The 12,457-nt window shown below is 52.6% G+C and overlaps 1 protein-coding gene across 5 annotated transcripts in view; it reads right to left on the reverse strand.

The window, feature by feature from the left end:
• The window catches only part of ARID3B (AT-rich interaction domain 3B), an 89,535-nt gene that overhangs the window by 4,006 nt on the left and 73,072 nt on the right, over positions 1-12,457 (reverse strand). For 3 of the 5 annotated variants that reach the window (XM_078079098.1, XM_078079097.1, XM_078079095.1), the window contains 4 exons: positions 3,756-3,939; positions 2,345-2,616; positions 1,979-2,233; positions 472-573 (listed from right to left, as the gene is read on the reverse strand). In XM_078079098.1, coding sequence (XP_077935224.1) covers positions 472-573; positions 1,979-2,233; positions 2,345-2,616; positions 3,756-3,939 — 813 coding nt within the window. The other 2 variants (XM_036117754.2, XM_078079099.1) reach the window with 2 other exon arrangements.

Raw genomic sequence — 12,457 nt, forward strand, 5'->3', positions numbered from 1 at the left:
CAACTGTGAAGGACTGGGCGAAATCCTACAAACAGGGGCTGCTTCTGCCATACTCAGATTCCTCTGCCTGCATGTCAGTCCTTGGTCCATTTTAAAGAAAGGGAATGACAGGCGGTGTTTAGGGAGAGCGGGCTAGAGCCGGTCCGAGGAGAGCGATATGTCACAGGTGGCTTATGACATGATGTTCAGGGCATGGGCAGCTTCACACTAAAGGATGGTTGTAATTAACGAGCCAGCCATTGGTCCAAAAGGGTCAGACGGAGGGTTTCTATCGTTCTGTCAAAGCTGGGGGGATCTGTCATCCAGTTAGCAACCCTCAGCTTCTGGCCGGAAAAACCACTTAACCTTTGGAACCTTGAGACTATGTGCAAGAAAGCCAGCCCTGGGAAGGGGGTTCAGGTGGGAGGGTGACCAGCAGGGCGAGCCAGGACCGGCATGCGTGGACCTCCCTCGGAGCTCCAAGAGCCTCACCTGCATACGTGGTCCCGTCGATGTCCACAGACATGTTGATGCTCCCGATGCTGCCCGCGGCCAGGTTCAGCGCTGCAGCCGAGGCCTCTGCTCTGTCTTCTGCTGGGGACAAGGGAGAGAGCGGGCCTGGTCAGGCCTCCCGGCACTGCAATGTCCTCTCGGAGACTCTCCCACTCTCCTGGACTGGCCACAGCTGGCCGAGGCCTCCCACTTCTAGAAAGCATCCGTACAACCTTCTCCTGAGCGTCAGGTCTGGCAAGAGAACCCAGACTTGCCAATGTCCTATCACTTGCTTTCCCCATTTTCCGCTGAGCCACTTACTTCCCCCGCTTCCTCTGTTGTCCAAGGAAAGGGATCCCAGGCAGCAAAGCACTGACCCTGGCTCCGGGCGGTGCACCGACACCTGCAGCACGACTCGGCCAACCCTAACTAAGCACCTACCGGCCCACTGGGCTGGGGAACCGGACATGAGGAAGCCCCAGTCACTACCTCGGAGAACCTGCCTTTCCTGCTCCTCCGCTTCAGCGGGCTGGGTCCTCAAGGAGAGGGTTTGCCTGCCCAGTGTGTGGCCCGGCACCTGTGACCCATTTCAACCTGACCATCTGTGAAAGCCGCAGGTGCTGGGACCCGGGGCCTCTGCCTGGCTCACCCCAGACTCCGCCCTTTCACCATGCAGCCAAGAATTCTTCCGGATGAGCTGTTTTTCTCTTAGTGTCTGGCTTGTGCAGGACCAGGGGCACCGGCCCTGAGAGGCGCACAGAGCAGAGCTGTTGCTGCCAGCGTCCTTCTGCTCCTCACCTGGGGACAGGGGGGCAGGGAGTGCTGCCTGCGAATACGCACAGCTCCCTTCACACCTGACTTCTTCCCATCACATGCTTGCTCAAGTTTGTTCTGCGACAGTGTCAAGGGCAAGAACCGCAAAGAAAGTGTGGGGGCAGGGGGAGGAGGGAACAAGGGGCATGGAGTGTGTGATTCAGGAGAGGAGAAGGCAGGGCACCTGAAAAACGAGGAGGGGGAGGGAAGGATGTCAACGATGCTACCAAACTTGTATTTCCTCTTTTCCCCTGGTTCCGGAGGGTCACAGGCAGCCTGGCCTGAGGCACTCAGGCCCCTCGTGGAGGCTTGGGGATGGAGGGGCTGCCTTCCGCCCAGAGCCCAGAGCCCAGCTCTACATCCGGGGAGGTGCTGGGGGGAAGGCTGAGCCCTTTCATTTAGACAGATCAAAAGGCTGGTGAGGAAGAGGAGCACAGCAGCTGTCCCTGAGGGCCTCTGGCCCCTCCTCCTTGGACGCCTCTTTTTTGCCAGAGAACAGGGCGCTGCCTAAGGCAATTTTTGGTCAGCTTGGTGAGCTGAGATCCCAGTGGCCACAGAAGCACCATGTGACTTTCTGGCCTTGAGACCGTTCTGGGATGTGAACCCCAGTCCCAGGATGTGAACGGGCCCTGGAGGGGAGCCCAGGTCGGCACCCAGCAGGAGGGGAGGCCCTGCCCAGGGGCCTGGCGCTCACCCCTGCCATTGATCCTGATCTTCATGGGCAGCTGCCGTGCCACGCTGAACAGGCTGCGCTGGAAGGCCTGCTGTACCAGGCGCTGCTCCTCCTCCGACAGCCTGGACGCCTTCTTCTCAGGGGGCTCCCCCGACTCCAGCCGCTCCCGCAGCTGTTCCAGTGCGGCCGTCCGGGTACCGGCCTGCTGGCCTGCCAAGGCCACGGGCACAGCCAGGCGATTTGGCACGGGCACTGTCGTCACCGGGACGCCATCACCTGGCAAAGGCACAAGAGCTGGACTGATTCACAATCCCCCGCCCCCGCACCTGACAGTGGGTTCTGCCACCCCCGCCCCGCCCACCCTCCTCCCCGCGGGGCCCTACAGACCTTTCCTGAGAGTGGTTGCGGGGGGTACCCGAGGGCTGCTGGCATTGGCGCCACTGCTGGAGCCCAGCCCGAGGATGGGGAAGCGGATCTTGGGTGGGGAGAGAAGGGCAGGGGCCCCGGCGGTGGCGGCAGCAGGCGAGTAGCCCAGGAGGGAGGAGCTGTAGCTGGGCCGCCGGCCCTCCCTCCGGTTGCCGTCGATGGCGGCCTGGAGCTCGGCCGGGGAGCTCAAGGCTTTCTTCTCACACTCATAGGCATAGAGATACTTCATGTACCTGGAGGGAAGGAAGGAAAGGAGGAGAATAGTCCAGAACGGTACCAGAGGCCACCCAGTTTAAGTTTATGGGTCTCTGTGGGACAGGCCTCTGGGACACAGGATCACTTGGCAGAAGAGGAAGGTCCAGGGTGGCCAGATGCCCTGCCCCAGGCCCCTCTAGCTGCTACTCAACACTGTACCAAACTCTGCTCCAAATGGAGGCACCGTTCCTTAAGAGAAAAAAAGAACATCGTCACTCATGTTTCATGTTTGTTTTGGCACCGTTTTAGGTGCCATTTAGAAATGTTTTTGCAATGTCTTCCTGGCTCCTGGATGCCCGCACCATTCTGAGTCAGGCTGGTCAGGTAGGAGCACTGTTTCCTGTCCCTCTTTGCATCACATGTCCCAAGAAGCAATTCTCTACCCAAGAACCTTGAGAGAAGGACTGCTGTACTGATTACAGCTCCGTCCCCAACTTCTGCTGGAACAGTTCCAAAGATAAAGCCCTTCTCCTTTTCAGCATTCTGCCTCGCTGATGCTCATTCCATATTCTCCAGAGAGCAACAACTAGTGTGTGCCAACGAATAGATTCCCCTCAGCCCTCATTCTCTGATGCTACTCTTGGTTCCCCTGCTCCTAGGACCCCCATAATTAACTCAAATGATGACAAAAATAGGTCCCAAATCCCAGGTCCTCTGTTGCCGGGCAAGCAGAGTGTCGGGTAGGAAGGTCTAGGCTTAGGGTGGAGGTGCCGTGTGGGAGATAATGTCCTGGAAAGAGTGGCTACGGGGCCAGAAGCCCAGAGGTGAATCTCAGCTCTACTACTACTAGCTGGTATGGCCTTGATCAAACCACTGAACCTCTGAGACTCAGTTTCTGTTTCCTGAAGAATGAGACAGCACCTACCTCACAGGGTTGATGGTGAGGTCTGAAAGAAACAGAATGGCAAAGTAGCCTAGGCAGACACTTGGGAAATGGTGGCTCTCATGATCACTTAGGTGTAGAAAGGGATTCATCTCAGAAAGCTCCTGGCTGCATTGGGAATTCCTCCCATCTTGCCCACTGTACTGTGGAATTTCCTTCCTTCCTCTCCTCTAGGTTAAAACATCCCCTTTCTCCCAGCCTCAGCTTCCTTTCCCTAAGGCCCCGGCCACTCACTGGGTCCTCAGGGTAAAGGCGGCGCTGGTGATTGATGTGGGCAGGTTCAGGCCTTTGGTGATCTCCCGCCAGATCTTCTTGTTGATGATCTCCACCAGGCCCCCCTTCTCTGTCACCAGCTTATACAGCATATACAGGTCCAGGATCTGCTTGGCCATGATGGGGATTCGGTTGATGGGGGTCCCTGTGATTGTCCAAATAGAGAAACAGAGGGTTGTGTCATCAAGCAGAGAAAGAAGACATATGCATGTGCCCAGCTTTTGCAGAGTTGGAAATATGTTCACGAATCTGCTTTAATCTGACTCAAATTCCCAAAGCTGGAAGCTATCAAGACTAGCTGCCAGTGCTCCTTGGGATGAGCAGAAAGACAGGTCTGACTCAGAGGCTTTGTGGGCTTGCTTAAAACATGAGCCTCTGGCTCTGTCTTCCCATCTGTAAATAAGAGGGCTGCACTAGGTGGCCTCAAAGTTGGGTTTTTGTTTTGTTTTGTTTTTGGCGAGCAGGATGAGTCCAGATTCTTTCCTAATGATGTGGCAACTCACAGCCCTCTGGGGCCTTCAGAAGCCACTTGAGCGGTTCCACCACCCACCTGCACAGCTCCGCTGCACTCTGTAACAGTACCGCCGCTTCCTCCTCTCCGGCAGGACAGAGAGATGTTTTCTCTCCTGTGTCCCCACTGAGTCAAAGGGGCTGCTGGACACACACACGTCTCCAGGGGGATGAAAAGCCACTGAACGACTCTCCCCACTAATCGCTCCACCCCTCCCTGGCCTCTGAAAGTGGGAGGGTCAGAGCAGCTTCCGCCACTGGCCCCGAAGGGAAGTGAGAGGAGCAGGGACTTGATTAGGAAGCCTGGCACCAGGCAGGAAGGCCCACTAATGAGCACCAGGGGACGGCAGGGAGGGCGGGCCCAGGGTCCTTCCACAGGCCGCTGGGATGCTCGGCAGGAGGCGTGATGGATGACTGTCATTTGGCAGCCTCAGGATTAATGATCTGGAGGTCAGAGGGGAGAATTCCACAGGGAAGGGTCACCGTCCGGGGCAGGGTATGAGACTTGTTGCCTTTTGATGGCAAACTCCTTTTACTGTACACAGGCTGCTCTCCTCTGCCTCGGCCCCCTCCCACCGCCCAGGCTTGCCGAGGTCTCGCTGACTGCCTGGTGGGCGGTGAGCCAGCCTGATTTTCGAGCAGTGCTGTTTGTTTCAGCTCCTCCTGCTTCTTTCCCCTCAAGGAATGGCATTTTCTTCCCAGCCCTGAAATGCTGGCCTCAACAACTCTTTCACAGGGTAATTCAAGCAAGAGAATGGAGCAAAGGGTCCCATGAAGAGCAAGCAGTATGAACATGGTGGGGGGGGGGGGGTGCTGTGTGGCAGCAGTGTGAGAAGGGGGCATGAGGTCTTCGAGAACTCTGTCTTGGTCAGCTGGTCCTCGGAGGGTCAAACACAAAGGGGTCATAGCGTTAGATCCAAAGATACACACGTAAAAATAGCAGAGGACTGTGGGTACCCTGCCAAGACACGCAGCTTGTGTTGGTTAACTTTTCCTCCCTGTGCTGCTCTGGACAATAAATCTGATTCCTGACATAAGCACAAGAGCCTGGTCTGGCATAACTGGTCTCCCGGTAGGACCAGGGCCAAGGTCCACCTCCTTCTGGAGGCCTGTCTGCCCGAGCACACTCATGGTCCAGGCCAGTTTGCATCCTCATGGCATCACCTGGAGACTCTGGAAGGACCACTCTCAAGGTCCCCTCACATTTCCAGAAGCTTCTAGGACATCTCCACAGTGACCTGTTCACTTCCAAGTCAGAATGTTCACACTGAGCTCACCGTTATCCCCAAAGCCAGCCCCTCCTTTCTCACCACTTCCTCTTCTTCCAGCAACACCATTGTCCTCTGAGGTCTCAGGCAGCACTGGCCCCTCTTTGTTCCCCATCGCCCACCCTGAGGTGGTTAGGAGGCTCCACTGATTCTTCCTTGGAGGCGCCTCTTGGACGTATCTTCCTTTCCGCCCACGGTGGCCTCTTACCCACGCGCTCCACCTGCGCACTGCGGCCACCACGATGCTCGCATCCTTGTTCCACACCACAGACCCTGACGCCTGCCCAGTCTCATCACCCGGGTCCCCCACACCCCTTAAAAGATTGCCTGTGAAGTATTTCAAGCATCCCGACGACGCACTCTCTCACTCTTTAGCTGGGTCTCCTCATGACCCTCCCCAGACCAGGCTCATTTCTACTCTACTCTCTGCTTTGTGCTTTCCCTCATCAAGCCTAACGTGACCTGCCTCCGCTCAAATCCTCTACACATTGGCCTTCAGGAAGAATCTTCTAACTATCCCAGTTCAGGGGGATTTCTTCTCTCTCAGAATTCCTATTACAAGCCCTACAAGCTCAGCAGGTAATTAGTCTCTAATCGTTTTACGTACATTCACCTGGCATCCTAGGAGGACTGTAAGCTCCGTGAAGGCAGAGAGAGACTGCTTCCCCCTCACCATGCCCTTAAGAATTATAGTGTTTAACAGATTAAACTGTCGTGCAGATGGGGGAAAAAAAGGTTTCTCACAGTCAAAGCAACCAGCTATGGGTTACCCAACTGGGACCCTCTGACGCATTTCTGTCATGCTTGTGGTATGCCCGCCAGACCTGTCACCAGCATCACGTGTCTGATGCTGACAGCCCTGAGCAGAAGTCACCTTCTCCTCTCAGGTCCCAGCAGGCTCATTAGGGTCACGACCCTTAGTCAACAGCCTGGGAATGGAGGCCCAGGGTGCGTAAGCTCTTTGTGTCCACATCCCACGCAAAGTGGCCAAGCAGCAGCTGAACAGATGGAGAGCCAGGGGGGTTGGAGAAGGTAAAGAATCTATGACTGCACTCAGTGGGGTCGAAGGGATGAGGAAGCAGGGGTTAAAGAGTGAAATATAGCCGGGTCTGTGCCATACACAGACGGGCGCGGCTGAGTGTGTAAGATCAGGCAGGGGGCTTGCCCAGCCGATGCAGTGCTGTTTTCCAGAACAGTCACCTTGGGGAACCAGCTACCCTGCGGTTTTGGAAATCCATTTGCAAATGGCCTTCTGAGTTGGCATTATTTTCATCAGAATCTCCAATGGTGGTAAACCTTCAAACATAAAGGGTGTATTTTACGTTTAGAAATGGTCGTTCATGGAGGCAAGCCAGGAGAATACGAAGTGACCAGGCCGTTTATACTGATTTTATTTGAAGATGAGGTGTAGTCATAAACCATGAGAGGTTCTCAGGTGTGGCTCACACTGCTTCTGGAAGCAACCCCCTAGAGAGGAATTATACATTTACTCTGAGTAGTCACTGCACTGTCTAGTTATTTGAGGTGGCTTCTTTGAAAGGTAACGATGTTATAGTTGTAGAAATTTCATGAAAAATGCGCCTTTTTATAGTCGTGGAGTGTGACTGCATGAGGCTGAGAACTGCTCAGGGCGGGGGAAACAGAGGTAGGTATGGGAACTAGGACAAGGAAGGGGAAAGTGGCATTTGAAGTCAAGACTGTAAATCTAACCAAAAAGTGACTTCTTCCCAGCCCCTCTGGGGAGAAACCACAGGTCTGGGATGCACTGGCACCAGGTGGTGGGCCCCACAGTCCTGCTCTGCAGTCCAGCCAGGCACCCTGGTTCAGAGATCAATGGATAAGGAGACTGGGCACGTTCTTCCCAGAGTCGGGCCCTCTGTGAAACTGCTAAAAATAGCTCCCAGGGCAGGAGGCCCCCGGGTGCTGTCAGAAACAAAGCTGAGACTATTCTGAGCGCCAGCTCGAAATGACGGTATGGTTTTCTCACGTTATCCAGACAATCCAGACACAAAACCTGTCCTGGCTTCCATTCTTCTGACAACCAAGAAAGAGGCTGGATCCTCAGGCTGGTCTGTCTCTACAGTCTGCTCTAACGGACCTGGCACCCATCTCCCTTGTCCCAAGGAGACTCAGCTATGAAGAGAGAGGGGGAGAAGGCCTTTTAGCTGAGTTTACCTTCTGAACGAGAACCAATATATCATACTGGGGGGTGGGGATGAGGATTGGACATATTCAGGTCTCAGTTTCTCCATCTGTGAAATGAGGAATTTGGATTAGATGACTTTCAGTCCCATGAGTCTATGAGTAAAAACTTAAAACAAAAATTGATAGTCGTGATTATTACCGAAGGGAGGGTGGCTTGGTTTTAGGAGCTTGCCTGAATTATGGAATAATGTTGCCAAGTGACCTTGAGATGGTGGTTTAGGAACTTCTCCTAGGAAGGCCCCTGTGTGGCCACAGACCACAACGTTCGTTCTTTCCTCAACCTTGAGGGGAAGAGGGGTGTCTCTGGCCTGCTCTCTGGGCTGGATTAGATCTTCCTCTAAGGAGGCTCTTCATCTGAGAGGTGACAGGTCTCTGTCCACAATAAATGCAAAAGCAACCTGCTAAGAACCAGGAAGGAGGCAAGCAGCCACTTCAGAGAGCGCTCTGTGGGTCACTGGTGTTGGCCCTGCAGGAGGCCGAATCTCCGCCCCCAACACGCCTCCCGGGGGGGTGTGAGTACCTGACGGGGAAGCCTGTGTACTGTCAGTCACCGCTATCAAAGCAGGAGCTAGGATTGAGGGTAATTAATCATGCTCCTTCTGACAGGAATCCAGGGCCTTATCTGTACCCCAAGAAATGCCGCTGGTCTCCAGTTCCCTCCTCAATAAAAGAGACTGACAGTTCCAACAAAGAGGGCCCTTCTCAGATTTCAGCCAGGGAGCCTGAGGCAGCCCAAGGGACAGTGTAGAAAAGGCTTTTATGAGGGCCAGGGACCCAGCGAGGCTGTGGGGCTCCTGGGGCTTTAACCCTTGGGTGGTGGGAATGCTGCTGGGCACGGGCACTCGCAAGGCCAAAGCTGTCATCAGGAGCTTCCAGCCAGATGGAGCCAAACAAAAAAAAATCCTGCTCCCTGGCACTTTGCTCTCCTTCCTGCCACTCAGACTGTGGAGACAGAGCTAGGGGTAGGGGTGAGGGCAGACGGAGGAGATGGCCTCCTTGGGCACTGGAGACAAAGATGGGAGATGGCAGGAGTGTGGGAGGGAGGGCGACTTCCTCCCCACTGCAGAGAATGGGCCCAGTCCAATGATGACCAGATGCAATTGGGGGCAGGGACCCCAGACAGAGTCACATGGCTGCCTTCCTGCCCACTGATCAGGGGTGAGGGCCCAGGACCCAGGACATGGCCCTGCCAAGGACCCTCGCTACTTTTTCCTGGCTTTAAAAAAGATCATTAATCATTTCCATTGCCTGTCAAGAGAGCTGGGCGGCCGAGCGGAGAGCCTAGTAGAGTTAAGACCCATGTGAAGCAGGGAATGTGCACAGGCAGACAGACTTCCTGTCCATTCCTCTGCATATTAATTCTTACCCTGCTCTGGTCCTGCTGCCCAGAAACAGGCAGAGAAATGACTGGTGATTTCCCTCCTAACTTGTTTACGTAGAAAATACTTCACCCTAGGAAACGGGGTGGCCGCGTCTGGCAGCGTGCAGCACAATGTGTAGCCGACTGTTCCACAAAGCAGAGCAGAGGCAAGATGGACAAATATTGCCATTTTGCACTGACAGGTGTCTTGAAGCCTTCCAGCTCTGATGTCCCAGTGAGCAGGTCTAACAGATACACTCTACAGCGCACTAAGCTGAAGGATACAGCTCCCTGGAGTTTTACTTCTGTGTACACTCCTGTAACCACCCCTCAGATCAAAATACAGAATGCTTCCAGGGCCGCAGGAAATTCTCGTGCCCCTTCCCAATCAATATGCATCCCCCCACCTCTTCCCTCCCAGGAGGCAGCCATTATGCTGACCCGTATGCGCACAGGTGATTTTCTTCAACTTTGTATACGTGTAACTATGTCATATCTACTCTCTCATGTCTGGCTTCTTTTGTTCAACATTAGGTCTGTGAGAGCCCTCCCGTGTGTACAGCAGTTCATTCCTTTTTGTTGCGTGTAGAATTCCACTACAGGACTGTGCCACCGTTTGTCCATTCCACCGCTGATGGACACTGGGGTTCTTTCCAGTTTGGGGCTCTAACGAATGGTACTGCTCTGAAGACCCTGGTGATGTCATTCAGTGAACGCAGCATTCATTTCTGTTGGGTATACGCCTAGGAGTGGAGTTACTGAGTAACAGGGTCGGCCTATGTTTAGCTGTAGTAAATCCTACCAAGTACATTTCCAAAGTGCTTGTGCCCATTTATACTCCTAGCAGCAAACCTGAGAGGTTCACTTTAAATTCCTCACTCTTTTTGGTACTCTAGCTCAGACTAATTGCTTTAGGTGAAGGTCAGTGTTTAATGCTGTCTTTTCCTATGGCTAATAATCAAATGAAGGTTAGGGCTGTGCTGTCTCCTTTCTCAAAAACTCTGTTCAGAGAAGTTGGCCAAGGAGTTAGAAGGAGGCGAACCACTGGGTCTTCTCTGCTTTGACTGCTGCTGATCAACAGACCTGACTGGTGTTTCCAGGAGAGGGGGCAGAAAGTTGGCTGGGGAAAGGCCCAACAACTCAAGGGCCTTTTGGCCTGGGGAGTGCATGGCTGTCTTTCATTGTCAATCCGTGGCACTAGCTTCTCAAGTGTAAGTGTGACCAAACCCCTGCTTTAGACTTTTCCTGCACCAACCCTTGAATGAGGTACTAAGTATTAGTTCACCTGGAACAAAGAAGGCAAAACTATCAACTCCATTTTACCAAGTGCTAAAAGTATCAATAAAAGATTTGAGGAGGTGGGGGGCACGCCTGGGTGGCTCAGTCGGTTAAATGTCTGCGTTTGGCTCAGGTCGTGATCCCGGGGTCCTGGGATTGAGCCCCATGTTGGGCTCCCTGCTCAGTGGGGAGTCTGCTTCTCCCTCTGCCCATTTCCCCATCTCCCCAGTTCGTGTTCTCTTTCTCTCTCAAATAAATAAATAAAATCTTAAAAAAAAAAAAAAATTGAAGTGGAGGGGGCTAAATTTAATGACAAAATTGGGCTCTTCAAATTAATCATGCCTTCCAAAAACCAGGATCCCTTCCCATTATTATGGATAACTAGTAGATATAGGGCATTAAATGACTATTACAAGTGGAAAAAAGAAAAAAGCAGTTTATCAGTAGTAGTTGAAACACCTGAGGAGAGAAAAAGATTTGGCCTCAGACAAAGGCTAATTGAGAGACAAAGATTTCCATTTTAGACTTTCATTTGGGGATAAAGTTAGAAAATGAAGCCCCAAAGCCTATTTCATCTGACAAAGACAACATATTTTAGTCGATCAGGAAGAGTGTCCATGGCACAGACCATTTACTTCAAGATAAAAAGAATATATGAGAAACTGCCTCCACCAAAAGGCAAAGCAATATATGTCATGAACACTTCCTTGCCTGAGATGGATAGATAAGCACACAACAGAAGGAAAAACACTCAAATTGCACTTTGAGGCAGACCAAACCCTTTTCCCACAGTAAATTCTTTGTATATACACATCAAAACCAGATTCAACAATCCATTTGGGAAAACCAAGGTCAGTTTGCAGCCTTGAACAGAACTAGTGGGGGAAGGAGGGCAGTTCTCTGGGTGAGGTCTTGACAAAACTTGTCCTCTGTGTGACTAAGCAGTTCATTTACCTGGTGTGTCCAGCTGGGGCAGGGAGAGGGTGCTCTGGGTGCGTGCACGATGTGTCAGAACTTCTGCCTCCTATGCCCTGCACCTCCACCCCATCCTGCCCTGACAGATGGCAGCCTCTGTGCTACTGTGAACTGTCACATCTGCCCTTCCCTGAGAGATAGGCCTTACCCTGAGGTGAAGACTCCTCTTACACGAATAGTTCTACCTCTCAGTTAATTGGCTAGATGCTGTCAGACCCTACCGGACACCCCACCATGGAGGCGGACCAGCATTCTCTGTGGGGCTCAGAAGGCTGAAGGAGAGACAAGGCCTGCCCATTGCCCATACAGGAAGCGATGGAGCTGCTGGTACTAGGGACCAAGTTTTCAAGTGCAGGAGAGGGAAAGAGCACTGGCCCAGGAGTCAGGGGACAAATGCTAAATTGGCTCTGTGGCCTTAGGCAAGTCCCTTAACCTGGTGACCTTTGCTCTAGCTCTACCCCTTAGAGCTGGAGCTGTGGGGAGCAGATCAGAAAATGGGTTGAAAGGTTCTATAAAGTACACGGGATAATAAAAATAACAGCAAAATCGATTCTTTCTGTTTCACGGCCTAGGGAACAAGAAAACAGGCTTTTTGTTTATAAGCCTCTGCTTATCAGACTTCCAAATTAGTTCCCCTCTGGCCTACTTAGATTTCCCCCTGGAATATCTATCACAGAATGATATCTCAGAAACCACCCACAGTCAATTTAATTAGCCAGAGAATTTTATTTACAATAGTTTCGCTTTATTTCTGACAAAGAAACGTGTGTGTATTTTCTACACACACATGTGCGTGCGTGCGCATGCAGCCAAAGGTAAGCAAGAAGGGGCATCGGAACTCTGAAATCTAACCAATCTTTCTAGAGAAACACTGGTGAGCCAGCAGAAGCAAAGGCAACTTGTTGACTTCAATTTGGCTTAGGTAAGGAAAGGGAGAAGCACTTGTCAAAACACAACTGTTTTGATAGAAAATTGCTAAAGGGGCTTTTCTTTTTTTGGTCACTCAGGGTGGCTCATTATGTGTTGGGAGCTCAAAAGACAGTCATGGACGTAATACAGAACACAGA

This window comes from Halichoerus grypus, chromosome 8 (assembly GCF_964656455.1).
Source record: "Halichoerus grypus chromosome 8, mHalGry1.hap1.1, whole genome shotgun sequence".
Lineage (NCBI taxonomy): Eukaryota > Metazoa > Chordata > Mammalia > Carnivora > Phocidae > Halichoerus > Halichoerus grypus.